At 65.2% G+C, this 27,694-nt stretch overlaps 1 protein-coding gene across 1 annotated transcript; it reads left to right on the top strand.

Annotated features, from left to right (window-relative positions):
* Positions 1-382: 382 nt before the first annotated feature.
* TXNRD2 (thioredoxin reductase 2) lies at positions 383-27,694 on the top strand. The gene is made up of 18 exons (XM_068989689.1): positions 383-452; positions 1,983-2,048; positions 5,271-5,327; positions 5,446-5,587; positions 5,936-6,010; positions 6,616-6,694; positions 7,079-7,141; positions 8,007-8,077; positions 14,526-14,545; positions 15,147-15,238; positions 16,346-16,520; positions 22,459-22,595; positions 23,625-23,720; positions 24,400-24,492; positions 25,725-25,796; positions 25,866-25,963; positions 26,605-26,785; positions 27,550-27,694. Exons 1-17 carry the CDS (start codon positions 383-385, stop codon positions 26,726-26,728), a joined length of 1,530 nt encoding a protein of 509 aa, XP_068845790.1. The 3' UTR covers positions 26,729-26,785; positions 27,550-27,694.

The raw sequence follows: 27,694 nt of genomic DNA, 5'->3' as shown, positions 1-27,694 counted from the left end.
GCCCCCACCCCAGGTCCAAGCCCCAGCTCAGGTCGCAGCCCCCACCCAGGTTGGAGCCCCCACCCCAGGTCCAAGCCCCAGCTCAGGTCGCAGCCCCCACCCAGGTTGGAGCCCCCACCCCAGGTCCAAGCCCCAGCTCCAGAGCCCCCGCCCTAAGTTGGAGCCCCCCAGCGCAGGTCGGAGCCCCCGCCCAGCTGGGAGCCCGCGTCCCGGGAGGATCCTTCCCTGGGGTCCTAGACGCCCCCCCATCCGTGGCTCCGGCCCCGCGCGGACCCCGCGGGCGGCGCGACTCCGGCCCCGGCCGCGCGCACCCACCTCCGGTCCGCCGTCGGCGGCGCAGGCAGCGCGGCGGGCAGCCCGGCCCGAGGCCCCCGGGGCGGCGATGGCGGCGCTGCGCGGAGCGGCCGCGCGTTTCCGGGGCCGCGCGCCGGGCGGGGCGCGGGGCGCCGCAGGTCAGCGGGCGCGGGCCGGGGCCGCGCGGGGGGCCGCCCGCGGCGGGGGTGGGTCGCCTCCCGGCTCCGCAGGGGCGGTGGCCGCCGGCCGGGTCTCCCCGCGCCCCGCTCGGCCCTGCCCCACCCCTGCACGTGCGGGACCCGGGCGGGCCCTTCCCTGCGCCGGCGGGCGCTCCGCGCTGTGCTGGGGCGCCCTGGGGGCGGGGGCTGGCACTGCGGGCCCACCCCCCCGGCAGGGGCCCCCCGCGGCCACAAGCGGGGGCGCCTCCAGGGTCCTGCGCGGGGGCGGGGCGGGGCACCACGCGCCCCGACCTCTCCCTGCCCTGGGCGGAGCACCGCGCCCTGCCGGCTGTGTGTAGCTGGCGCCCTGGGGCGTGGGGCCGGGGAGGCCGCGGGGGTCTGGCCAGACGGTCACGGCTTGTTAGGCGGGGCGCGGGGCGCTGCTCCTGGGGGCTCTGCTGGCCCTGTGCAGGCCCCAGTTCAGGGATGAGCAGAAAGCCTGGCGGGGGAGTGCTTAGGACACAGGGCGGCAGAGCTTGCAGGCCGAGCAGAGGGGCCAGGCTGTGAGGCGCCCTGGGGTGCACGGGTGCGTGCCCAGCCGGCGCTCTGGTGCAGGGCCCTCTCTGGGGTCCAGTGAGGTCCTTCCTTGCAGACAGGCTGCTCAGAGCCCACAGGTCTTAAAGGCTGTTTCCCGCAGTGGGGCCTACAGAGGCCCATTGGCCCGCCTCCTCCCCACTTATCAGGTGGAGGGGGCTGCTGGGTGTGCCCCCTGGGGAGAGCAGACGGTCGAAGATAAGCCCACAGTCCTCGCGCCATCTGTTCACGTGGGCAGGGAGAGTGGGGCTGGCGGAGGGGCTCTGTGGGCCAGGGAGACCCCACGGACACTGCACCGCGGCGGGCCAGCCATGGATGGTAGGCACCTCTTCCCCGCCTCCCTGAGCAGGGGAGAGGAGAGAGCCCCCGAACTTGTGCTGATCTTATTTCTGTCCACGGGCGGCGGGCCGAGGCCCAGTGCTGGGAGTCCCTGGCTCAGAGCTGCCCACCCCTGAGGACACACCCCCCTCCGCCCTCCCTTGCGGACCCCAGTTCTGCTGTCTCTGAGCTGCTCTTTGTGGCAGCATCTGCAGACAGGGCCTTCTACGGGGAGAAGACGGGGCAGCCAGTCCTCCAGGGGCAAGGGTGGGGGCTGCAAGTGGCCTCCTTGGGGCCCAGAAGCGTTTCAGAGCCGCTGCCCCACCAGGCTCTGTGGGCACTCGGAGCGGCCGAGCTGCACAGCCGGACAGGTGGACTCGAGAGAAGCTTTCCCGCCGCTCCTGCCAGGACATCGGGTGACGCTGAGCTCAGGGCAGCTCACTTGCCTTCTTGATGTGGGTGACGGGGGTCAGTGCATGCTGGGGGACGCGTGCTCACCCCAGACCGTCACAGGGCCGGCCGTGGCTGCGGGACCGCCCTGGAACGTGGGCGGCCTCCCTGGTGGCGCCTCCTGGCTGGTCCCGGTCCTTCCTTCTGACGCCCCCCTCACCCCTACAGGCCGGCAATGCTATGACCTCCTGGTGATCGGCGGCGGATCCGGCGGCCTGGCCTGCGCCAAGGAAGGTGCGTGTCCTGCGTCCCGCATACGGCTGGTGCGGCGGGTCCTCCGGGAATGCAGTGGAGCTCTGGGGGCTGAGGGTGTGCCCTGCGTGCGTGCTCTCTGCCGCGGGCCTGGTCCCCCTCCCCAGGCAGCCGGTGGCCCGCTTTCTCTCACTGTAGATCATGCTGCATTTTATGAAATTTTGTCTCAATGGACTCGCACTGCAAGTATCCTCCCTTTCCGGGCCTCTCCCACGGGCCCTGTTATGTGGAGATCGTCTGTGTTGCTGCGTGTATCCGGAGCCTCGCCTTCTCACACGGCTGCGTGGACTCGACGTCCATCTCACCTGTGGCTGCTCCATTCGCCCATGGACTGGGTTGTTTCCTGTTTGGGGCTGTTGGAAACTGTGTGTGCATGTGTCTCTGTGTGAATACATGCTGTGCGTCTGCTGGAGGGCCGCCCGAGAGTGGAGCAGCTGGGCCGAGTGCTGTGCCCCCCGTCTAGGCACTGTTCGCCTTTCAGCGGCGTTCCGCCCGTTCGATGCGCAGGTCTTCCACGTCTATGTCCGTTTTATCGCGAGTGTTTCGTGCTTTCAGACTGCTTTGTTGAGATGTGAGTCACACGCCGTGTAGATCACTCGTCTAAACCGCCTGATGCGGTGCATTTTGCACCCGCGGGGTTGTGTGGCCGTGACCGCCAAGTGTATTTCCTGTTGCTTTCTGTTTGTGCCGGTCTCTGTTGCCCGGGCTTTCTCTGGTTGCGGGAGCGGGGCTGCTCTTTGCTGGGGGGCTTCTCACTGCGGTTGCTTCCTTGCTCGTGCGGCATGGGCTCTAGGGCGCGTGTGGATTCTTCCCCACTGGGAGACGGTCACCAGAAGGGGACATAAGGAGACATAAGTGCCCCTGCCCGGAGGCGACGACTTCACCCCACAAGGCACCTCGGACTCCGCCGCTCTGCCCCGGCACCCATTCTGATGAGAATCTGCCGTCCGTATCTTTGTTCCTCTGCTGTGTGCCTCCCTCCTCTGCTTGCTTTTCGGGTTTTCTCTTTCCTTTACTTTTGAGCAGTTTAACGGTAGCATGCCAATTCCGGTGCATGCTGAATTCCCTTCCTGCCGGAGTTCGTCGAGCCCTGTGGGTCTGTGGATCAGGGTTCCCCATCCTCTGGGCCCTCACACCTGAGGTGGAGCCGATGTCACGGCAATAGAAATGAAGTGCACAGAAGTGTGATGGGCTCGGGTCATCCCGACACCATCCATCGCAGAGTTGTCTTCCACAGAACCGGCCCCGGGTGCCAAAAAGGGCGGGGAAACCGCTGGGTCACAGTTTTCATCGATCCATGGCGCTGTTCAGCCATCAGTTGCTCCTCCGCGCGGGTAGTGCTGGTTCCGCGTGCGTCAGCTGACCCGGCTCCTCTCCGAGCGCGCCCGGCTCTCTGCATAGTGGACGGTCTCCATTCCTGCCTGCAGGCTCCCGAATAAAGGCGTCTGCGGTGTCTGCTCCACCGTGAACCCCACTCGGTGCCGGTTCTTAAAAGCATGTTTCTTGCAGCACAGTTGCTTTACAGCGCCATGTCCGTCTCCACTGCCCAGCCAGGCGCGTCGGCCGCACGTGTGCACAGAGCCCCGCGGTGCGGCTCTCCCGCCGCTTGGCGTGGTGTCATCTCTGCAGTTTGGCGCGGGTGCCTTTTTCTGCCTTTCACACGGCTTCTTAGCTCTTCGCACACGTGGAGTGCAGTTGTGCCCCCCGCTCTGCTTGCTCTTCCGCTGATCCTGACGTCACTGCCAGTTCTAGGCAGCTTCGTGGACTGGCTGCATCTTTCTGCTCCTTTGTGTGCCTGGCAGTTTTTGTTAGAGCGCCAGACACTTTGGACTCTACCCTGCTGGCTTCACTTGGTAAAGAGTCTGCCTGCAATGCAGGAGACCTGGATTTGATCCCTGGGTGGGGAAGATCCCCTAGAGGAGGGTATGGCAACCCGCTCCAGTCTTGCCTGGAGAATCCCACGGACAGAGGAGCCTGGTGAGCTGCAGTCCACAGGGTCACAAAGGGTCGGACACGACGGAGCAGCTTACACTCTTTCACTTTCTTTTGCTGGGTTCTGGGTCTTTTTGTACTCCTAGAAACGTGTCAGAGCGTGTCCTGAGATGTAGGTAGGGACAGCCTGGTCTTTTCAAATCTTTTGCATGAGGTCTGTTAGGCAGGCCTGGTGCGGGGCCCAGTCCAAGCCTGACTACTGGGAGACACGACCTTCCTGAGCCCACCCACCGACCCAGGAGGCTGGGCAACACTTCCACCGCACCTCCTCTCGGGAACGCCCGGCCCCTCCTGGGCTGGGTCCTCGGGACCCCTGTTCCTGGGGTTCACATCCGCCCGCTCCTGCTCCCAGAGATCGCTGGCCTTCTTTTTCTCCTGTTCTGTTTCTTGACACCAGTATTTTACACATTGTGTCAGGATATTCGGTTGTTTTGAGCAGGAGGGTAACTCTGGTCCCTGTTGCCCCGTCCTGGTCAGACCCAGAAGCTCGGTGTGGTTGTGTCTGAGGAGTCCCCTCGGCCACAGCCTTTAAATCCAGTGCCGGGTCCCGTCGGTCGCCGCTGAATGAAGTGGTCTTGTTGATGAAGACTTGCACACTTGCTTCTGATCGTCGTAGCCCAGAGTCGAGCGTGTTCTGTAGTGTCAGACGCTCGTGCCCTTGGGGCGCAAGTCCGGGGCCTGGGGCTAACCGGTGCTGTGCCCCAGCAGGGCCCCTGGGAAGCCTGCAGTTGTCCCTGGGCTCAGAATGTAGGGCTTGTGGCTTGGGGACCTGCAGACAGCAGAGGGGGGATCTTGGGGAGCAGGGCGTGGGGCAGAGGGGGCTCCAGGCGGGGCTGCAGTGTGGGATCTGGTCCTGCTCCCCGTCTTGGGGCCTTGCTGACCTGCCATCTGACTCCTGAGCTTTGCTTTCCTGAGAAGAGGCAGCATTGCCCAGCTGGGGACTCTGATCAGATGGACTGGGACCCTCCATGGGGTCCAGGAAAGAGGGGTGTGAGGGGGGCCGGAGGCCTGTCTGTGGTGTCCCGGGTCTGACCTGCCCTGGAGCAGGGTGGCGGGGTGGGCTGGGCAGCACTGCTCTGGTGGGCGGTCAGGGAGAGAGTCCGGGAGCCTGTCCTTGGGCAGTGTGGCCGAGGCCAGAGGCCTCCTGGGCACCCTGAGTCCCCCGCGTGGACTGGTCCCCAGCGTGCTCACCTGCCTGCTCCTTGTCCTTAGCCGCCCAGCTGGGGAAGAAGGTGGCCGTGCTGGACTACGTGGAGCCTTCCCCCCGAGGTAGGCCAGTCCTGCGGGTGGGGGCGGGCATCAGTCCTGAGGGGCCGAGCCCAGCCCTCTGGCCGGGAGAGTTGGAGTCAGCAGGGCGGCGGCTCACCCGAGCTCCCCCTGCCCCCAGGCACCAGGTGGGGCCTCGGCGGCACCTGCGTGAATGTCGGCTGCATCCCCAAGAAGCTGATGCACCAGGCGGCACTGCTGGGGGGCATGATCCGCGACGCCCCCCACTACGGCTGGCGCGTGGCCCAGGCCCCGCACGACTGGTGAGGGGCAGTGGGGGGACCAGGGTCCCCGCAGCCCCCGGGCAGCCCCTTCACCCCCATGTATGGGCCAGGCTTCTGGTTGTCTCCTGGGGCGGGTGGCAGAGGCCGCCCGCCCCCTGGGTGGGGCCTGGGCCCTGCTGCGCCCAGGCCTGGCAGGTGGCGGGTGGCCTGCTCAGGGCCCCCAAGTCAGGAGCCCCTGGCCTGGCCCAGGGACGGCCTCCACCCCTGCCACCTTGAGAAGCACGTGGCCCCTGGGTGTGCCTGTGAAGGGCCCTTAGCAGCCCCGTCCTGGCGGGACCTGCCCCTGAACTGTGCGGCCGTTCAGCCCTGCGCTGCCTGTGTCACCAGGGCGACAATGGCGGATGCTGTCCAGAACCACGTGAAGTCCCTGAACTGGGGCCACCGCGTCCAGCTGCAGGACAGGTACCGCTGCTGCGCCGGGCCCTGGGCGGTCATGGGCGCTGAGGACTCCCCAGGCTGGGGCGGTGGGGAGAACTGCGGAGAAAGCCTGGCCATCCGGCGGACTCCACGCTCCCAACGCGGGGCCCGGGTTCGATGCCTGGCCGTGGAACTAGAACCTGCAGCTGAGACTCGGCACAGCCGAATAAGTTAATACTTAGAAAGTAAAGACGCAGCACCATTGGGAAGTTTTTTTAAAAAAAAAGCCAGTTTCTGGGCACCAGGTGCTCCTCACCCCTCCTGTGGCCTGGCCTCATGGTCCCCTGCCTGCTGGCCCCCTTGCTTGGCAGCAGAATGTTGGTAGGTTTGGGGGGACAGTACTGGTACTGTCCAGTACTGGGAGCCTCCTCTTCCTGGTGGAGCATGTCCAGGTGATAGGACTGAGCTCAGCAGAGGCCCGGCCACCTCTGTCCCCACACACCGGAGCTGCGCTGGGCCTTGGGACGTCCCTGCATGGCGGCTGTGGTCCCTGTGTCCGGGGAGACCCAGGGAGACGGCAGCCATGCCCCCTACCCCTGAGCCGTGGGCGGCCTGAGGTCACATTCGAGCACCCTGTTTCTATTTTGCAGGAAAGTCAAGTACTTTAACGTCAAGGCCAGCTTTGCCGACGCCCACACAGTTTGCGGCGTCTCCAGAGGTGGCGAGGAGGTGAGCGCCTGCCTCCTGGGCTCCCAGGGGCCGGGGTGGGCAGGTCCCGGGTTCGCGCAGCCTCTGCGCTGTCCCCAGCAATCAGCGCCGCTGGGGTTGACACGACATCCCCCGGGCCCAGGATGGCCCAGTCCTCTGTGACGGAGGAAGCGAGCACGCCAGGCTGCCCGTGGCTCGGGCGGCCCAGCCCGGCACGGCCTTGTGGGATTCTGGAGACCTTCTCCCTGGGGACGCTGTGTAAGCTGGGAAGCTCCCCTGCCGGTGCTCAGACCCGTCTCGGGGCTGCCGCGGGGCCGGCGCCACAGGCAGTGGCTGTGACTGGGTACAGTGGAGCCCTCGCGAGGTGCCTGAGGGCGCCCGTGGGGTGCCTCGGTTTCTTCCCAGACTCTGCTTTCGGCCGAGCACATTGTCATTGCCACCGGAGGTCGGCCGCGGTACCCCACGCACGTGAGTGTCCCCGGAGCACGCGCCCCAACCCCTGTGGTCCGCCCAGCGGGAGCTGCCTCTAGGGCAGGGGACCCGGCAGCTGTGACTGGTGGCTCTGGACAGGCCTCCAAAGGAGGGTAGGGCGCCTGTCCGAGTGACCACACAGGCAGGGCCCATCAGTGGCCACCAGTGACCCCCGCCCGCAGCCAGGCCCGCCAAGGCTGCGTTCAAAGTGCCTGACAGCCACGGTCTGCTCCCGGGACCTGGCGATGAGCCCAGCTGCCCGGCTGCCCACATGGGGACCGGCCCGCTCCCACCGCCCCCTGAAGGGGGTAGACGTGGGAGCCGCGGGGCCGGGGGAGGCCACTCGGTGGCTGCCCGCCCCGCTGCCTGCCGAGTCTGCCCGTGTTCTGGTCCTTGGTTACCCAGACCTGTCGGGCTCCCTTGAGCAAACTTACGAAACTTTATTTTTCTTGCCGACTGGAACCGTAAACTGTTTGGAATCCATTTCCTCTCTGCAGCGCTTCTGACTCCCGAGGGCCACGGGGAGGGCACACGTCCCAGGCCCCCACCTGCTGGGGCATGGGGTGACCTGCACAGCCCCCGCGCGCGGGGCCCACCGCACTGTCCCTCGGGGACCGCCCCGCCTTCAGCCCAGCGCCCTGGGGACCGGCCTGCCTGGCCTCGCCCCTCCCGCCCGCAGCCCTGGGTCTGATCCAGGGGTCCTGGAGAGCTGGAGGAAGAGGCTGCGGCCCCCCCAGCCCCCGGCCCAGAGCCGCTCCTGGGAAGGTGCAGCTGCACGCAGGTGGTATCTGCGAGCCGGCTTCCTCTGTGGGCACCCTAAGGGCCAGAGATGCCGCCTTACATCGACCCTTCTCCTGGACAGGTCGAAGGTGCCTTGGAATACGGGATCACGAGCGATGACCTCTTCTGGCTGAAGGAATCCCCTGGAAAAACGTAAGGCCTGAGGGGTGTCCGGGGCCCGCTCCCCTGTGCACAGGGCGTGCTCCTTCCCACCGAGGGAAGGCGGAAAGCTGGCCGCACCATGCATTCGGGGCTGTGCCCGCCCAGGGCCATGTCACGGGGTGTGGCTGTTGTTCGCAGGCCTGGCGTTCATCAGGGTTCCCACGGGCCCCCGGGGGGAGCCCAGCCGCTTTCCAGCGCTGATCAGATGTCCCGCTTTCACCTGCCCCCCTAGTGTCCTGGGCGCCCCTGAGATCGGCAGGGCCCAGGGGCCCAGCTCACTCCCAGCCTGGGGTCCAGCTCTGGGAGCTGCTGCCGGGTGTCTCGGCGATCTGTGTTCGCAAGGACCAGACAGGCCACCAGAGGGCGGCAGAGGGGACCAGACAGGCCACCAGAGGGCGGCAGAGGCTCGGCTGTCACAGTGCGGGGGCTGGGGAGGCCTGCTGCCTGAGGCCTGCGGGAGCAGGGTCTGCGTGTGGGTGTGAGCACGTGTGTGCCTGTGTGTGAGTGTGTGTGTCCACACGTGTGTGTGCTTGTCTGTGAGCACGTGGGCGTGTGTGCGTGCCGGGCTGTGTGCTCCGCGTGTCCTCATTGTCCTGGCCTCACAAGGCATCCTTTCAGGCCCAGGCGCAGCCCCTCGCGAGGGGCCCCCTTTCTCTTCCCTGGCCAGACTGGCTGCAGGGGAGCCCGGCCTGCGGGTCCTGACCATCTCGGGCTTCTTCCACGCCGTGTGCATGGCCAGAGCTGTGTCCAGTCGAGAACCGCGGTCCCGGGTGGACGCTGTCTCGTGGGCCGAAGGGACCGGGCCTCCCCCGCCGGGTGGGGCCCCTCGGCCGCTCCCATCTGCAGCCTGGGCCGCGCTGCCTCGCCTCCACAGGCTCCAGCCGTGCAGGGCGCTTCCCCTGGGAAGTGGGGTGTGATTCTGCGTCACACTTACTGCCCTGTCTCTCTCCCTGCCGTGTCTGGCTGCCTCTCTTGTCTCTGCCTAGCAGGCTCGACGGGGTCTGGCTCCTGCACTTGCTGTCACGGTGTCTTCGGTGCTCACTAGCCGTTTAAAACGAGTGTGGGCGTCTACGTGTGGGTGTGAATGTGTGGCTGTGAGTGTGAATGTGTGTGGCTCTGTGTGTGTGTGTGTCAGGGAGTGTGTGTGTCTGTGAGCATGAGCGTGTGTCTGAGGGGACCTGTGAGAGTACATCTGAGCGTGTTGTATGAGTGTGAGCATGTGTGAAGTGTGCAAGTGTGAGTGTGTGAATGTGAGCATGTGTGTGTGAACACGTGTGTGTGAGACTGTGTGTTTCCGTGCATGTATCTGTGTAAGTATGTCTGTGAGCTATGTCTGTGTAAGTGTGTGTGTCTGTGAGCATGTGTGACTAAACATGTGTATCAGTGAGCGTGTGTGGCTGTGAGCGTGTGTCCGTGAGCATGTGTGTGTAAGCATGTGTGGCTGTGAGTGAGTGTGTGTGGCTGAAAGCATGTGTGGCTGTGTGTCTGTGTGTGTCTATGAGCGTGTATGGCTGTGAATGTGTGTGTCTGAGTATGTGTGTGGCTGTGTGTGTGTCTCTAAGCGTGTGGCTGTGAGCGTGTGTGTATGTGTGTGTCTCTGTGTGTGTGAGTGTGTGTGTCTGAGCGTGTGTGGCTGTGAGCGTGTGTGGCTGTGTGTGGCTGTGAGCATGTGTGGCTGTGAGCGTGTGGCTGTGTGTGGCTGTGAGTGTGTGTGTCTGAGTGGCTGTGAGCATGTGTGGCTGTGAGCGTGTGGCTGTGAGCATGTGTGGCTGTGAGCGTGTGGCTATGAGCATGTGTGGCTGTGAGCGTGTGGCTGTGAGCATGTGTGGCTGTGAGCGCGTGTGGCTGTGAGCGTGTGTGGTTGTGAGCGTGTGTGGCTGTGAGCATGTGGTCGTGAGAGCGTGTGGCTGTGAGCGTGTGGTTGTGAGCGCGTGTGGTTCTAAGCGCATGTGGCTGTGAGCATGTGGGTCTGAGTGGCTGTGAGCGCGTGTGGCTGTGAGCGTATGTGTCTATGAGCATGTGTGGCTGTGAGCATGTGGCTGTGAGCGTGTGTGGTTGTGAGAGCGTGTGGCTCTGAGCGTGTGGCTCTGAGCGGGGCTGCCCTGCCCTGGGGCTGCCCTCTGCTTTCCTCTTTCTCATCTGCCCGCAGGCCTGCTGTCAGAGCTGAACCTCGTGTTGTTTACCACTGCAGGTCTTTTCGGCTTGCCCTCCTTGGCCCCAGCAGCGCGCCAGTGTCCGGGTTTCTAAGTGTGGTTCAGGCTCTTTGACGCTTAATTGCTGTTAGATTCATTGCATGTTGAGGAGAGCCTCCCCCCCCCGCCCCCGCCCAGCAAGATGGTTTTTGACAAAAGCCCTGGATTTCCTGTGGGTCTCAGGGCCTTGGTGGGCGTCTGCAGCTTGTCTGCATGAAGACGGGGCCCCAGGCACCCACCACGAGCGCCTGCGGTTGGCCTGGAAACTCCTCCGAATGGGGCCCAGTCCTGCTCTGGCCCTGTTCGGGGTCCCATCCACCAGGCTTTGGACCTGTGGCGTTTTCTTAGGCGTTGGTTTCTGGGGGTGACACAGGTCCGCGGGGGGCCGTGGAGACCGTGGTGCCGCTGGCCTTCACAGCGCAGCCGCCTGGATGCTGGCTCGCGGCCTGGGGCCCGTGTCCTGGCCGAGACCGCTGCTGCGGCTCCGTCGCATTGCCCAGCCCCAGCGCCCTCTGAGCCTTGGTCTTTCGTTGACTCCGCTCCCATGTGCTCATTTTCTTTTGTTGGTTATTCCCGCGTTGCCTTCTGAACGCCGAGTCCAGCCACCAAGAGGGGCCGCTGTCTGGTGGCCCTCACTGCCCGCGGCTCGCCTGGGCCGGGGCACGGGAAGGTCCGGGCTCAGGGCCCCGCGTGGCCGCCCTGCTGACCACGTGCTGGGCCTGTGGTGTGCGCGGCTGGGGAAGACAGCCCCAGATATCGGGGTCAGCAAAGTGTTTATTTTTTCCAGGAAAAAAAAAGAAAAAAAACACCAAACCATTTAGAAGACTTTTTTTTTTTTTTTAAGCTCTTTCGTTTAGAAGGAATCTAGGTATGTTATTGTTTAAGGAAAAAAAGTGTTTGCAATGTATCAGTCACCCATTCCGTTCTGAGCATGATTTATGTGAGGAAATGGTTTTTTAAAAAAAATTAAGCTGGAGATACATCCCCGAACGATGCTTCTGTGAAACGCAGCTTTTGTGCCGAGCTGTGAATGCAAGTTGGAGCAGTGCGATTCGGGAGGCAGTGTTTATTCCCTGCATTCCTGTGCGCAGTCAAAATAAGCCGGAGGGCCGACAGTAGCATTTCTGTATTTTATCAGCTCTGGCCGGGCTGGGGGCCTCCACTCACACTCCGAGGGGCTGTTTCTCCCAGATTTATTTGCCTTATAAATATTCCTGGTGTTTATTTTAACTCGCCTTTAAAACGGAGCTGAAATGAATATGGGCCCAAGGGCTGCCCCCACGCTGGAGGCCTCGCAAAGCCGGGCGGGCCATGCCCCGGGGCCCATCCAGGAGGCCAGCCGGCCAGCAGGGTGCCCAGCATGCCTGGCCTCGCCTCAGCCTGCAGCTGCGGGGCCTCCGCTGGCCAGCTCCCCGCAGCCCGTGGGCTCTGGGGCCGTCCATCCTCCTCCCCGTGTGGACCGCCCTCAGGGTCGCCTTCCTGGGACGGGGTGGCCAGCAGCCTCCACGGGTGACCCACCTGCTTTGCCCCAGGGGTCTGGGGGCCCTCTGGACAGCCCACGTGCAGCTGCCCCCGGAGCCCCTGCCTGCAGGGGGGCTGTGCTGGTGGGGTGGCCACGGGCCCTCGCCCTGTGTGGGTGCCCCCCGGACCCCCTGGGAGCGGACTGGGGCCTTCAGACCCGAGAGGCAGGTGGAGAGTCCCTTAGACCAGGGCTTCACGCCTGGGGAGGCTTTGTTGATGCTTCCTCTGCCTCCAGATGTGAGGCGGCAGCCAGCCCGTGATCAGGGTAATCCTGCGGCAACTACACCTTGGCGTGCCGTGTTGGCGGCACCCAGGGGCACGCGGTGGGGGCTTCCTGAACACACACGCAGCCGCGCGGCCCGGGGGCGCAGGCCTTGGAGGCCCTCCCCGCCCCCAGGGCCTGCCGCGGGCGCCTGCCGGGCACCAGCCATGGCCCCGCCCGGGCCAGGGTCTCCTCGGGGGCCAGCAAAGCCCACCCGCAGCCCAGACTCACCCACAGAAGTGCAGCGCTCCGCCAGCCCCCAGCGCCAGTGTCCAGCCCTGATTTGGGTGTTTTCTCATAGAGTCTGCCTGAAGGGAGTTCTCTGGCTAAGACCTTGGATCCTGCCTTTTTCAGATGATTGTTGTTTGATAATGAATTGCTTATTTGATGAACTGGGGGCCAGGGGTGAAGTGAAAACCAACCCCGTTGAGGAGTCCAAGGTGACTGTGGGCACCAGCACACGCCCGCCCCCTGGGAGGTTTCACCCGCCCGCGCTTGGTCAAGGACGTGCCCTCCTGGTGTTCCCACTGTTGGCGGCTTGGAGCCAGCAGCCTAGGGGCGGGGCCCCATGACCTTGAGGTGGGAGTGGGACACCCAGGGCTTGGGGGGACCCTCACCACCCCCGCTCCCCACCCGCCTGTGCAGGGTTTGGGAGCGTGCTCAGGGGCTGCAGAGACAAAACGCCTTTGCCAAAATCAGGAGGCCACGTTGCTACTCTGCCTGGAGCTGGGCTGCGGGCTTCAGGCTCTGTGGAGACAGGGAGACGGCAGGACCGCGCAGTGGGTGGCCAGCAGGCTCCCCGGGCCTGCTCGCCTCAGCCTCACGGGCCGTGGGCGCCCTGGCGAGGCGCAGGGCACCGCCACAGGTCTGCACACACGCCCTTCGCTGGTTCTCGTGTTGGAGCAGGGTGTTTAAGGCAGCCCAAGCTGCACAGTTTCTGTCTTGAAGGAAGGCTTGTCCCTTCCCCGTTCACGTCCAGACGAAGGGAGAGCAAGCCATCTTGTGTTGTGTGTACCCATGTGTGGACGTGTGCGCGTGCCTGTGTGTGTGCCCCGTGTGCGTGTGCCTTCCTGTGCCCCATGTGTGTGTGCCCCGTGTGTGCGTGTCTGCCTGTGCCCCATGTGTCTCCATGTGTGCCCCGTGTGCCTGCATGTGTGCTATGTGCGCATGCCTGCGTGTGCCCTGTGTGTGTGTGCTGTGTGCGTGTGCCCCGTGTGCGCGTCTGCCTGTGTCCCGTGTGTCTCCATGTGTGCCCCGTGTGCGTGTGCCCCGTGTGTGTGCTGTGTGCGTGTGCCCCATGTGTGTGTGCCCCGTGTGCGTGTGCCCCGTGTGTGTGCTGTGTGCGTGTGCCTGCGTGTGCCCCATGTGTGAGTCTGCCTGTGCCCCGTGTGTGTGTGCCCCGTGTGCGTGTGCCTGCATATGTGCCCTGTGTGTGTGCTGTGTGCGCGTGCCTGCATGTGCCCCGTGTGCGTGTGCCCCGTGTGTGTGCCTGCGTGTGCCCCTTGTGCGCGTGCCTTCCTATGCCCCATGTGCGTGTGCTCCGTGTGTGTGCTGTGTGTGCATGCCTGCGTGTGCCCCGTGTGCGTGTGCCCCGAGTGCGCATGCCTTCCTGTGCCCCACGTGTGTGTGCCCCGTGTGCGTGTGCCTGCGTGCGTGCCCCACATGCCGAGCTCTCCCCACTCACCCACACAGACGCCCCTGGCCCCGACCCGTCCCGAGGAAGCTGGGTGCCAACAGCTCCCCGCAGGGCGCCAGCGGCTGTCCTCCCGGGACGAGTGTCTGTTTGAAATGGAATTATATCATTAGTACCTGCCGGGATCAAGCTGACATCTGCTGATCCACCCCCGCGTCACCTTTTCTCGTTCAAAGGCTGAGGGTGATCTGACAAGCCCACCCACACGCTGCCTGGGCGGGGAGTCTGTGCTCAGGTTCAGTTCGGTGCACGTGTGCTCAAGTGTGCGTGCACACCGGGTGTGTAACGGGAGGTCTGCTGGGTCCCATGGCCCCTTCCTGCTGGCCGTGCTGACTCTCCCAGCCTCTGCGTGCAGGGACATGGGGCAGGCAGGCGTGGGCCATCCACCCGGCCTCTGTATCCCCGGAGCATTCTGCCCACGTCCGGCACCTCCCTGGTTGTCTGCAACCTGGCGTCAGGGGTCCAGTGGGAGTCAAGGAGAAGCTTGCAACGCCTGGGCTTGGTCCACGTCGGTCCTGCCTGCGGGCCCGTCCCCGGACACGCTGGTCTGTCACCAGCCGTCCCTCCCTCGCCACCAGGCAGTTCCGCGATGCGGCAGCTGGTTGTCACTGTGTCAGGAGCCCTGGAGGGGCTGTCGTCCCTCAGGGGGGCCTGTGGGACTGCTCGCGGCAGGTGCCGGGCGCCCGCACGAGGCCCGGCCCTCGGAGCCCCAGGGGCTGCTCGCGGCTGGTGGCCGTGTGGCCCACGTCTGTCTGTCTGTCCCTCCCACAGGTTGGTGGTCGGGGCCAGCTGTATCCTTTGCTGCACGTGGGTGATGGACAGACGGACGGCGCTGCTCACCGTCCCGAGAGTGGGCGCTCGGGCCCGGCCCCGCCCTCGCCCCTCCCATGGGGGCTGCCCCTGCGGCCTGTAAAGGCCCAGTCTGTCCTCTGTGCTCAGGGGACACTCTGAGGTTGACCTCTGAGTCTGGGGCTTCCGGGAGGCTCTTCCTGAGCTGCTCACTGGCCGGGCAGCTGGACACAGCCGTGAGGCAGCTGGTCCTCCCTGGAGACCAGCCCCCTCTGGCCGGTTCCTTCAGACGGAGCAGTAAGATTGGGGGCCGGGAGGAGCGACTGCAAGGGAGACGAAGGCATGAGGTCCGGGTGCCGGCTCCCGACTGTCCCCATGTGGCCCAGGTGAGCCTCCGGGGCACAAGGAAGGCGCCTGTGCACCAAGGCCCCACGTGGCCCTGGACGTGCACCTGAGATGGGCACTGAGGGGAGTCTCCACAGCCGGGTCGGAGCCTCCTCTGGGCTGGTGGGGACGGGTGGGGTGTGGGCTTCTGGTGGGGCACAGGGTCTTGCTGCCCGGTACCAGCGTCACCATCGTTAGCACTCCTTAGCTGCCTGGCAGACGTAGCCCTGGAGTGCGCGGGCTTCCTCACCGGGCTCGGCTTGGACACCACCGTCATGATACGCAGCGTGCCCCTCCGGGCCTTCGACCAGGTAACGCCAGGCCTGCGCCCCGACCCGTGTCCCTGCTGTCGTGAGGGGGCTTGCCCGCCCCCTACCCGGGCGGGGCAGGTGTGGGCTGGCAGCAAGGTCTCAATCTTTAGAAACCGGCCCTCGAGTCGAGGGAGGAGACCGTTGGCGACATATACACCTGTTGACGGGTGGCACCAAGGGTCAGCACGTGGCGGACGCAGCGGCCAGCCCCAACCCGGGAGGGCAGCGGCCGGCGAGCGTGGGCAGCCGTGCCATCCCAGCCCCTTGCTGAGCCCCTGGGGCCCGAAGGGTGTGTCTCTCCAGGGCCAGCATGGCGGGGAGTGAGGCCCTGGGTGACCGTCGTGGGTGACGGCAGCCCGGCCACTGTAGACAGGACAGACAGGACGCCAAGCCGAGCCAGGCCCTGCGGCCCCACAGCCTCCCCATCCACCACCCATGCGGCCCCAAGGCCTCCCAGCCCCGGGGCGCGGGCACCCTTGCTGGCAGTGGACGTGCCCATGTGATGAGCACGTGTACTTTCTTGTTAAGCCACAATCCCTCTGAGGAGATGTCGCTTTAAAGCCCGGGTCTGGGTTGTCGCTGTCAGAATACCAGGTGTCTGCACAGCGGGACGGTGGGTGGGCTCCAGGGCGATGCACCCCCCAAGGTCCTGTCACCCCCTGGACAGACACGCCCGAGCACCCGCCTCCAGCACACACGTTCAGGGACGGCCTCAAGCCTCGGGCTGGGTGCAGACAGAGGGGGCCCGAGAGACAGAGGCCCACAGGAATGAGAAGGCGGGCAGAGAGGTGCCCACGTCTGCTCGCAGCTACCTGGCCACCATGCCTGGCAGAACCTGGCAGACAGAGCCCGGGGCGGGTCTCAGCCCCTTCAGGGAAGCCTTGGTTCATTACCGTCTGAGAAGCGTCCAGAGGTCACACACGCCCCAGCCCAGGGGCCTGGGCCCGCAGACTCGGGGTGGGGGCAGGGGGTGCCAGAAGCTCTGCCGGCTTAGTCCCCAGCTCCGCAGATATCAGGGTCCCCAGACAGCCCGCTCAGGCAGGCCTCTCTGCGGGCCGCCCCCCCCAGCGCTGGGCGCTCACCTGGCACCCTCTCCACCCTCCACAGCAAATGGCTTTGCTGGTCACCGAGCACATGGCTGGCCACGGCACCCGGGTCCTGCGGGGCTGTGCCCCCGAGAGGGTGGAGAAGCTCCCAGGCCAGCAGCTCCGCGTCACCTGGGTGGACCTTGCCTCGGACCGGAAGGATGCGGGCACCTTTGACACCGTGCTCTGGGCCATAGGTAAGGGCCCCAGGCGCCCCCTTCCCTGCCGTCGGGCGTCTGGACCCCTCCCCGCCTCTCCCCACGCCCCCCAGATGGCGACGCAGAGAGCTCATGGGTGACCCCCCGGCTGACCCTGCAGAGGGCATGGGGGCCCCTGCGGGCCCAGGACCGCCAGCCTGGAGGGGAGAGGCCCTGAGGGCACAGCCTGGAGCCCAGAGCCGTGGGGGTAGGCCTGCCCCAGGGGTTCCCTGCACAGAGGGCGCTGGGCCCACCTGCCGGGACACCCTCGCCTTGGGGCCTGTGGCCCATGTGTTTGGAACCCATTTTCCTGACCCGTCCGTGTGCACGTTACACCTAGAGACAGGCAGGGTCTTCCCTCTGTTTCCAGCCCGCGGGCCTCTCATCCCCCTCCCCCTGGGCCTGGCTTCTGAGTCTCTGTGCCCATCAGACCCCACATCCGGATACGCAGCTCTTGATGTGTCCACTGAGCCCTCAGAGGGCCTGTCCCCCGCGTTTTTCCACGCCGGCTGCCCAGGTTCCCACGTGCCCCTAGGTGGGGCCGGGGTGGGGGTGTCCTTCTGAGAAGCCTACTGCTTTCAAAATGCTCAGACGGGTGGAAATCAGAAGATGAAATAAAGCCCGGAGCAGTCAGCGCCTGGTCGTTAAAGCTTGATGCGAACAGGTTTTAGGAAAGAGGCAAAGATCTGAGACGCCCCGGAGCGAACTCTTGGCCAAGATTCGCTAAATTACCGGAGGAAATGTTCTTGATCAAACCGTGAGCGTAGATCTAAGGGGGTTTGTTTTGATGAACACTGTGAAGGATTGTCCCAAGTGTTCAGACCCGGGGAGGTAAACTGACGGCTGTCCTTTTCAGCTCAGTTCTAAAGGCCGAGGTGGCGGCCCCCACCTCCTGCCTGGGCCCTCACCTGCACCCCCCAGGCCCTCGGGGTCCTCCCTGAGTCCAGACGGCCCTGGTGGGCTACAAGGCGAGGCCCTGGGAGCCCTCCCCCACCGGGAGGGAGTCCGTTTTGTGTTCTGTATTTTCAAAACGAGCATCCCCCAGACGGTCTGCTGGTGTGATTGATGCCGGGGGAGGGGTGGGGGCTTTTCACAGTCCTTGGCCTCTGACCTTGCTTCCCAAGGCGGCGCTGCGGTTCCCGGCACGCCTCCCAGCCGCGGGCAAGTGCTGGCGGGGCATGGCTCGCAGCGGGTTTTGTAAACATCTAGGAGCCGCGTCCCATTTCAGCAACCGGAACGTTCTCTGCCCTTTACCTGGAGAGCCTGGAACCGGGTATTACTTCTTCGTGGGATAAAGGGTGGTCCCAGGGGTCCAAACACCACGGCCGGCTGGGAGCTGGCAGACCCTGGGTCTGCCCAGGCGCCCACCAGACCCGACATGTCACGGATGAGAAGGGCAGGCCCCGGCTCGTGCCCGTGGACACCCGCGGACACCAGCGTGGGCCTGGCCTGTAGCCTGCCAGCCTCTTCCGCGGCGCGGCCTTGATCCCCACGAGGTGGATTAAGCACATTAGCAGCTAAAGCAGTTAATTGCTGTGCAGGGGGCCGGCTCATTGTTTGTCTGTGAATCACCCGCTCACACCAGGTGTCTTAGATAACAGGCCGGGAGCTGGGGAGGAGGATTTCCTGTCTGCAGATGCGCCGATTACTGTGATGAGTGAAGACAGTCAGCCCGCCCCGCAGGCTCGGGCCGCCGCAGTTAACCACTTGTGGCCTGGATCCCGGCTGGGGGTGGGGGGTGCGCGGAGTGGGACTGGCGAGCCCAGTGGGCACTTCTCAGCAGGGACCCTTGGCTTCGCTGTGACTTCTTCTTGTTTTTAAAAACAGCCTGAGCGCCTTGGCCTTGGGAAAACCCGGAGCCAAAACAGTCCCCAGCACCCTCCCCCCTGCCCCCCGTAATCAGCGGCCTCCAGGCAGGGCCTGAGCCCACCCACGGGCGGGGAACCAGTGGGGCGCCGTGGGCAGTCAGCCCCTGGAGCCGGCGCTTTTTCAGGCTTTTTCTTTGCAGCGGCTGCTGCCATTCACCCGTGTCACGTGGGAGCCTCCAGCGTGGGGGGAAGCAAGCCCGAGGGTCCCCGGCTGCCCACTCTGGCCGACCCCCGTCCTGAAGGCCCCTGCCACTCTTGAGCACCATGCCCACGCTGGTGCTCACATGCACCGCAGCCCGGGACGAAGGCTGGCCCGGGGAGACCATGCCAGGCCCGAGGGGCCGAGGCTGGCTGCAGCCGGGGCCCTTCCATCCAAGGCTGCCCCCTGGAGGCCGCAGAGGCGCTGGCGGTCTGAACAGCGATGCAGCCTGCTGGGGCAGCCGCCCGTCTTGCCTCCAGAACTGCGTCCTGCTGTGGCTGCAGGACACCCGAGTGGGGCTCTGTTCTCCAGGCGGGGGCCCCACCATGGCCTGATCGGGCCGCCAGCCTGGGCCCTTGCCCAGCCTCGCAGCGCCTGCCCGGGACTGCCCGTGCGGCCTCCCCGCACTCACCTGTCACACCCCTGCCGGCCCTGAAGTCCACCCTCGTTGTGGGATCCCCTGCACACCAGCACGTGTGCTGCAGGCAGGCCCGTCTTCCTGTGACGGGGCACGCCTGGTCCTCTGCGTCCCTGGGCGCACAGAGCAGGTCGTGACAGCCAGCAGGTGGTTCCCTCAGCGCCACCAGGGGAGGCTGGCCTGGCCCGGCCCACCAAGAGCTCTGTCCTGGATGGTCAGCGCTGGATGGGGGCCGTCCAAGCTGCGAGGGTCACGAGGTCCCCCTGAGGGACTCTGGCCAGCAGGCGAGGGGCAGCCCCAAGACAGGGGGGCTGGGGTCTCTCAGTGCACTCATTTGCTGCAAACGCAGCAGCAAGTCACGCGCGTTCTAAGGAAGACGCTCGTGGGATCATATAAGCGGATGAAAAGGGCGGGATCGGTCACTCTCAGGAGGAAACCCAGCTCCGTTTCACTACTCACTGAAGAAGCGCATGTTGAACCTTCACAGCTCCCCACCCTTGACAAGGAGCAGAGCAAGGGGGCCGCCTGCCCGGAAGGGCCTCCCCCAGGGACCAGCTGCCAACCCCACTCCGGGGCGAGGAGTGGGCGGCCTGCGGGCTGGACGGGGCGGCATGTGAACCATCACTGGGGAGGACTGCCTGCCCTCGGGGAGGCTGTGGAGGACGGTGTGACCGCTGCCGTTCAAGCCCAGCCCTGTCTGAGCGGGTGTCTGAGGGGCCGGCCGCTGGGCCCCCCGCCCTACCTGTTCTCCGTCTCCGTCTGCCTCTGGGGCTCCAGGCCTGTTGGACGGGGAGCGTGACCCCCGGCTCGGAGAACATGGGGCAGTGTGGCGGAGGCCGGGGCCCGTCCACCCTCCGTGACCCCTGTCCAGGGCCTCCCTCCCTCCACTGTCGGTCCTGGAAGCCTGCCGCCCGGCATCGTCCAGCGCTTTTCTCCGTACCCGTGGCCTGGCTCACACGTTCCACGTACTTTCCCGCTTACGTAGGCAGCGCGTCCTATAAAATCCTGGTTTCATAGTGGACCACGGGGCCAGCATGGCCGCCGTCTGCTGCCTCTGCCTTCAGGGTCATCTGTCTCCTCGGGGACCTGAGATGTGGTCTGCTAGCCTCTGCAGGGTGTGCAGTTACCACGGTTACCACAGGCACAGGCCCGGGAAGAAGCGCTGTTGACCTCCTGTGACCAGCCAGGCGGGGTGCAGGGGCGAGCTGGGGGCAGCGTGGCCGCGTCGGAGTGCCTGGCCCGGGTGCTGCTGCTTTGCCTGTGGCCCGCCAGCCCGGCCCAGTGTACAGGGAGGCTCAGGGCCCCAGCCCTGGGGAGGAGCCCAGGGGCTGATCTGGGGGCCCCTGCCTGCAGCACTGGTGTCCCCAGCACACGGCCCCCCATCCCACCCATGGGGCCCGCTTTTTCCTTGCTGGAGCATGGCCCAACCCCTTCCCAGGTGCCCGCTGGGCCCCCAGACCTCGGGCAGGATGTTGGCGGGTGGCACGTCACACCCTGCAGGCTCGGGGGCCTCCATCAGAGCTGGAGCGCCAGCATCGGTGTGGTCAGAGGCGGGGCCCTCCTGTCCTAGTGGGCCCGTGTCTGGTCTGCTGGGGAAGGGCGCCAGCCCTCAGCCCCTGATCCCTGGGGCCAAGCCTCAGCCATCGCTGAGAAGGAGGTTTAGCAGAGCTGTGTTTTGACTTCCCGCGGGGAGAGCAGCTGGAGACTTAAGGCTCCCCTCCCCGGCTCCACCAGCCCCTGCCGACCCCGGGGGCCTGAGCCGTGGGAGCCGTGGGATCTGTGCCTTTGAAGCCAAGCCTCCCGCCTCTGGATCCCCCGCCCAGTCCCGGGAATACGGGGCGCCCGCTGCCCCCCCACCGCCACCCCCGCTTGGAGAGCCCTTGTCGTCTGAACAAGGCCCCAGGCTGTGAGCACACGGGCTGGCAGTGCCAGGGTGTCCGCCCAGCAGTGCCCCCTCCAGGCCTCTCTCCAAGGGCGGAGTCCACAAGCCGATGGCCCCCCCAGGATGAGCGGCTGTGCCTGCCAGCACTGGACGCCTCAAGCTGGGGCTGCCGGCAGAGGGGGGTCTGTCCTGGACCCTGGGCAGGACGCGGTTGAGCACACCGTCTGCCTCCTCTGGGTCGGCTCACCCTCCTCGGGCATCGGCGGGACATCCCCACCAGGGGCTGGGGACACGGGGCACCGCCTGTCCTCACATGCAGCCTTGTGGCAGGTGGGGTGACCTGGCAGGCAGAGGGCAGGGGCTCCAGGAGTGTTGGAGGGGCGCCCCGGACCAGGGAGGCCACCTGAGGGCCGAGACGCCCCCACCGAGGGGTGCGCGCAGGAACGGTGCCCTCAGGTCGATGCCTCGAAGGCTGCGTGGCCCCGTCGGGCTGTGTGTGCAGCCGAGCTGGCCCTTCACCTGAATCGCTGCGCCGTGCAGCCTGGGGTCCTGGCCCTGGGAGCGCAGCCCCGCCAGTGGGGAGGGGCTCAGGGATCCGGCCGGGGGCTGGGGGCACGTCGCGCTTGGGTGCTGCTCCTAGACCACTTCTGTTGTCAGAGCCAGGCACCTTCGAAAGAAACCACGGCTCTCCTACACAGAACCAGCATTATGGGGCTCGAGCGTCCTCTTTGAGTGACACGTGGGACCTGTTGGCATCTCACTTGCTGAGACGTGACCTGCACGGGTACAGTTCCAGGGTGGGCCCCCCGGGTCTCCCAAGCGAGTTACCTGTTATCACAGGCACCTTTGTGGACTTACCTGGTGGTCCAGCGGTTGAGGACCCACCTGCCAACGCAGGGGACACTGGCTTGATCCCTGGTCAAAGAACTAAACCCCACGCGCCACAGCCAAGGTGCTGCGTGCGTAACTAAACATCCCGTCTGCTGCAAAGACAGTCTGGTGCAGCCAGACAAGGACACAGATATTTCTGAAAACAAAAAGTAAAAAAAAAAACCAAAAAACCAGTAAGCCCTTTGTTTCCGGTTGTTCACCGGTTATAGGTTTTTTCCCACGTTTATTTTTTGAATACGTATGACTATTAACTGCGTATAATTTAAAAACCAAACTTGTATCGTAGGCTGTGTTTAGGGTTCCTTATTCCAGACTCTGCACATGCGCCGCACTCCCTCCTGTTCCTACACCGTCCTTTCATGTTCTGTGCAGGTGTGTGTGCACAGATGCCTATGTGTGCATGTACTCACGTGTGCACGTGTATAGGAACTGTGTACACATTGCATGTGTGTGTGCAAACCGTGTGTATGGGCACGGTGCGTGTGTGTGCACATGTGCAACGTGTGTGCATGTTTGCACGTGTGCGCGCGCACGTGCATGTACGCATGCGTATATGTTTGAGGCCCTTGGCGCTGTCCGTGCTTGATACCTCACCAGTTCTAAGTGGACTTTCTGAGAAGAGTTTTAAATCAACCCGGAATCTTGATCAGAACCTCTCCACCTTGCTCTGTGTCTTTCAGGCCGAGTTCCAGAAACCGCGAGTCTGAATTTGGAAAAGGCTGGTGTGCGTACGAACCCCGTCACTGGGAAGATCCTCGTTGATGCCCAGGAAGCCACCTCCATCCCCCACATCTACGCCATCGGCGACGTGGCAGAGGTACGGCCGGCGCCCGCTGCTCCTTGTCCCTCTGACCCTGGCCACCCCGTCAGCCCAGTGCTGCGGGCGAGGCTTCGTGCGTGCTCACTGCCCCAGGGCCTGGCTGCGTAGCCTGTGCTGGGTGTTGATCAGAACACGCGTGTGTGCCCAGCCGCTAAGTTGTGTCAGACTCTGATCCCATGGCCTGCAGCCCGCCAGGCTCTGTCCATTGGATTCCCCAGGCAAGAATGTTGGAGCGGGTTGCCCTTTGCTCCTTCCTGACCCAGGGGCGGAGCCTGTGCCTCCTCCATCTCCTGCATCTCCAGGCGGGGTCTTTACGGCTGAGCCACCGGGGAAGACCATTGATTAGAACAGTCGTGACTAAAAGTCACTCAGCAGTCAGGAGCATTCACCCCCAGGGTCCAGCAAGGGCGCCGTGGTTCAGGGAGACATGTGTGCTGTGTGGGCCACGTGTGTGTCGGTCAGGTGGGTGGGATGCTTTCTCGCTGCCGATCCCTGTCATTTCCAGACCGTCGGTCATCGGCATTTCCCGCTGCTGTGGGAGGTCAGCCCCCAGTCCCAGGCTGGCGCGTGCGGGGACACGGGGCTGTGCCAGCTCTGGTCCCGGGCAGGACGCCTGGAGCAGGGGCCTCCGCGGAACGCGGTCCCATCCAGGCTGTCTTGGGCTTAGCGTGCCGGGCCAGCTGCATGTCGGGGCCCACGGGTGCTCCTTGGGCCTGTCTTAGCCCGAACCCCAGTCAGTGGGAACTAGTGAATGGTGACCAGTCTCGCTTGGGCTTTGCTATGGAACGCTCTCCAAGGGGACTAGCATGAAGCAGGGTCCCAGGAGAAGCCCCCGGTGGGTGTGGGAGGTTTCGCTGGTCTGGCCAGCGTGGCTGGCGTGGCCGGGCTCGTTAGCAGCCCTCCCCCTCTTCCAGGGAGACTGGCAGCTCTCCAGGGTGGGACAGAGGCAGCCTGCACTGGGGGTCTCGGGAAGGCGGTGCCTCCACCATGGGCCATGCTAGAGTAACCCACGCTCCCTGCTTCCAGGGGCGGCCGGAGCTGACGCCCACGGCCATCATGGCCGGGCGGCTCCTGGCCCAGCGGCTGAGCGGCCGGACCTCAGACCTGATGGACTACAGCAGCGTGAGTGCCTCTGCTTGCCACAGCCATGCCCAGCCTGCACAAGGCCGCAGCTCATTCTGGGGGCACATGCGTGTGAGCACGCATGTGAATGCGTGCGCGTGTGTGTATGTGAGCGCGCATGTCTGTGCGTGTGTGTGCACATGTGTGTATGTGAGCGCACATGTGTGTGTGAGTGTGCATGTGAGCATGCATGGGGACGTGTGAGCGTGTGTGTGTGCATGTATGTGTGCGTGTATGTGTGTGCGCGTGTATGTGTGTGAGCGTGTGTGCGCGCGTGTATGTGTGCATGTGTGTGCGTATGTGTGTGCATGTATGTGTGTGCGCATGTGTGTGCGCGTGTGATCGTGCATGTGCGCATGTGAACATGCGTGAGTGCGTGTGTGCATGAGCGTGCACGTGTGCATGTGAGCGTGTGAGCGTGCATGTGCGCATGTGTGCATGTGAGTGTGCATATATGTGATCGTGCACATGTGCGTGTGAGCTTGTGCATGTGTGAGCATGCATGTGAACTCTGTGTGTGTGCATGTGTGCATGTGAGCATGTGCGTGTGTGACCGCACGTGTGTGTGAGCGTGTGCATGTGTGCAGGCATGTATGTGTGACCGGACACTCTCGCCGTCCCTGGGGGGGTCTTTGCCCTGGGCCCCCAGGGGCCTGCCTGACACAGGCCTGCCCTCCAGGTCCCCACGACCATCTTCACTCCCCTGGAGTATGGCTGTGTGGGGCTGTCAGAGGAGGCAGCCGTGGCTCGCCATGGAGAAGAGCACGTGGAGGTGAGTCCAGGCCCCGGGGGGCAGCATGCAGGCCTGTGTGGCCCCCACCCTGGTGACGCCCGCCCCCCACAGTCTCTGGAGGGCAAGCGGGAATATTGGAGCCTTGCTTCCTGGGGCCTGGGGCTCAGCAGGGCAGCATGGGGCCCCGCAGGGCAGCATGGGGCCGCGCACAACAGCTGCGACGGGTTGGGGGTGTCGGCAGGCATGGCAGGGACCAGAGGGCCTTGGAGCAGCGGCCCCCTCAGTGGCATGTGTCTCCCTCCATCTGGAAAGCCTCCTCCTGCCCTCTGCCCGCCTCCCCCGCTGCCCTCTTGCCCACTTCTGGTCCTCACAGGCCTCTGCCAGCCCAGCATGGGCCTCACCCGGAGGGAGGGCTTGGTCACCAGGCGGGCGCCTCTGGGGTCTGCTCTGGCTGCAGCGTGTGCCCCAGGAAGCCTGGAGGTGGGCTGGGAGGCACTGGACCCCACGGGGCCACCAGCGCGGCCAGCTCCCCTCTGGGAGCGAGCCCTGGGCGCCAGGGCTGCCCGTCCTGCATCAGCTGTGCTCTATTAGCTGTTGCTGTGTGATTCATCACGAGGGCCCTGGGACATGTGTCTGTGGCATTCCGCGATGTTGCTTTATGCTTCACGATGTTGAATGGCCAAACGCCCTTTGTTTGTTTTCTTTTCAATTCTGTCTTCGTTAGAACAATATTCTCTGAAGCTGCATTAATTAATAATGGCTGTGCAGCACATGTGAGTGCCCTGCTCATTTTTTACGCGGCCGCAGCCCCAACCACGCTGTCGGCCCTTCTCGGGTGCTGAAAGCCTTTGTCCGGCAGTCGGTGGGGGCTGTGCCTGCCCCCCGATTGCTGGGGTGAGGGTCTGGAGAGCACTGGGGCCCCCAGGGAGACAGGACAGGCGGCCGGCCCCCTCCAGTGCCCAGCCTGGGCAGCGTCTGCCTGGGTGGTGCCCAGGCCTGCTCTGCGCCCCGGGCTCTGAGGCAGGTCAGAGGGCAGCCTGCCTCACTGCTGCTGCTCTCCAGGGTCTCGGGCCTGTCCACAGGCTGCCGTGCCCAGGGGCGCGGGCTGCCTCCAGGCCAGCGGGGCCTTGTCCTCGGCCCGGATCACAGCCCGCAGGCCCAGTGGGTGGTTGCGGCTCCCCCGCCACACCCACAGCCTGACCAGCTCGAGGAGGTCCTGGGGCTTGTTGTGCTGCAGCCGCTGACCCGGGAATCTGTGTCCTGCCGCCCAGGTTTACCACGCGTTCTATAAACCACTGGAGTTCACTGTCCCCCAGCGGGATGCATCTCAGTGCTACGTAAAGGTGCGTGTCCTGTGGGCCTGGCCGGGGCGCGCAGGCCCCTGCCACCCCCGCTGACCATGTGCCTTTCAGATGGTGTGTCTGCGGGAGCCTCCACAGCTGGTGCTGGGCCTGCACTTCCTCGGCCCCAACGCAGGCGAAGTTACTCAGGGATTTGCCCTGGGGATCAAGTGAGTCCGCAGGAATATCAGCCGATGCGCCACTCGCAGGCCGCTCGTCCGTGGGGTGGTGTTTTCAGAGAGCGTCTACCCAACGGGGCAGGTCCAGTCACCTGGGGTGTGGCCATGTCCATCTCTGGGACAGCCTTGTGTCCTCGACCGGCCAAGGGGTCCCTGTGGGTCTTCTCTGCTCAGAATGAGTGCCCAGGCGGTCGGGAGCAGCTTGGCAACGCGTGTACCAGGAGGGCTGCCTGGCAGGCACACATCCTGTGGGGCCAGCCCTGGCCGCAGGCTGTGCACAGCGGGGTCCTGGGGCCCGTGCTGTGGCCGCTCCAGCGGGGCTGGGAGTGAAGGGGCCGGGCAGCTGGCGAGGGCTATCAGAGGCAGGAGGGCAGAGGGGAGCGGGCTGGACTCACTGAGGGCCATGTGGGCCTGGGGGCAGCAGGGGGCAGTAGGGGGCCAGGCCGGCGGGTAGGAGGTGGAGATGGCAGGTGTTCCTGGCTGGAGAAGAGGGTGGGGGCGGGGCTGGAGGGCAGTGAGGAGACTGACTTCCGGGCCCTCCCCCAGGTCCTGCTACTTCTCTGGGGGGCGGGTGGGTGTGCGAACATGCCTCCCTGCACTAACTCACCCCCCTCCCCCGTCCTGGCGTGCAGGTGTGGGGCCTCCTTCCAGCAGGTGATACGCACAGTGGGCATCCACCCCACCTGTGCGGAGGAGGTGGCCAAGCTCCGCATCTCCAAGCGCTCCGGCCTGGACCCCACGGTGACCGGCTGCTGAGGCTAGGCAGCCATCCGCAGCCCAGGGCGCTCGGCCCGCTGCCGCCCCTGCAGCCAGGTGTGCATGCGGGGCCGGTCCTGTGTTTGAGGGGGGCTGGGTACCACCGCCAACTGCTGCAGGTGACCCCCACCCCCACTAGACCTCCAGACCCCAGCCGGGCTGCCCACGAGCATGGGGGTCTGGAGGCCAGGTGCGCCCACGGCCTGTCCCCGGGGGCAGGGCTGGGGCACAGGGTGGGGAAAGTGCAGCGGCCTCCCCCTGCATGCCCCGTCCAGGGCCGCCCCAGGTCCCTTCCCTCTGCTCAGAAAGCGGACTCAGTCTGGTTCTGTTAGGCTTGGCACAGCCAGCGGGTGGGTGGCCGGAAGCCCTGGTGTGCCGTTGGTCCTGAGCCTCTTCTTGGAGGAAACCCCTCCTTGCCCCTGGCCAACGGGGTGCTTGTGGTCCAGGCCTTTCCGCCTGTCAGCCGGAGGGGCTTCACCCGGCCCTCACCCCCTCCTGGGTTGGGGTCCCCAGGGCCCCCGGGGGCTGTGGACAGAGCAGTGAGCGCCCATTAGAAGCCTGCAGTTATCTGATGCATCAGGCTGAGCCGCGGTTAGCAGGCCAGACCCCGGCCTCTCCTGGGCACTCAGACACTGGTGCCTTCACAAAGCCCTGTGACAGCCTCTGAGGAGCCTCAGCGACTCAGGGCATTTCTAACAACGATGCCCCACCTGATGGTGTAGGGCCGCCCTTGCCTGCTCTCTCATCCGACCCCCCAGGGGCCCTCCGTGTGGGTCGGTGTGGGGACGCAGGCCGCCCCACACTGACCCTCATCATGGCAGGACACTGGACTGACGCCGAGCACCCGGCAAGGATGGCGCAGGCCGGCACCGCGCACCCCGGACACTGCCAGATGATGAGGACCTGTGCGGAAACCCCCCCGCGGGCTGCCCATGTCTGAGCCCCTGGCGTGACCTGGCGCAAATA

Source organism: Capricornis sumatraensis, chromosome 17 (genome assembly GCF_032405125.1).
Source record: "Capricornis sumatraensis isolate serow.1 chromosome 17, serow.2, whole genome shotgun sequence".
NCBI lineage: Eukaryota > Metazoa > Chordata > Mammalia > Artiodactyla > Bovidae > Capricornis > Capricornis sumatraensis.
This window is presented reverse-complemented; position numbering and strand designations above follow the sequence as displayed.

Coding starts and splice junctions, on each gene's coding strand:
- TXNRD2 (XM_068989689.1), top strand. CDS start 383: ATGGCGGCGCTGCGCGGAGCGGCCGCGCGTTTCCGGGGCCGCGCGCCG. Junction 5,588..5,935: donor GCCCAGGCCCCGCACGACTG/GTGAGGGGCAGT, acceptor CTGTGTCACCAG/GGCGACAATGGCGGATGCTG. Junction 23,721..24,399: donor ACCTGATGGACTACAGCAGC/GTGAGTGCCTCT, acceptor CCTGCCCTCCAG/GTCCCCACGACCATCTTCAC.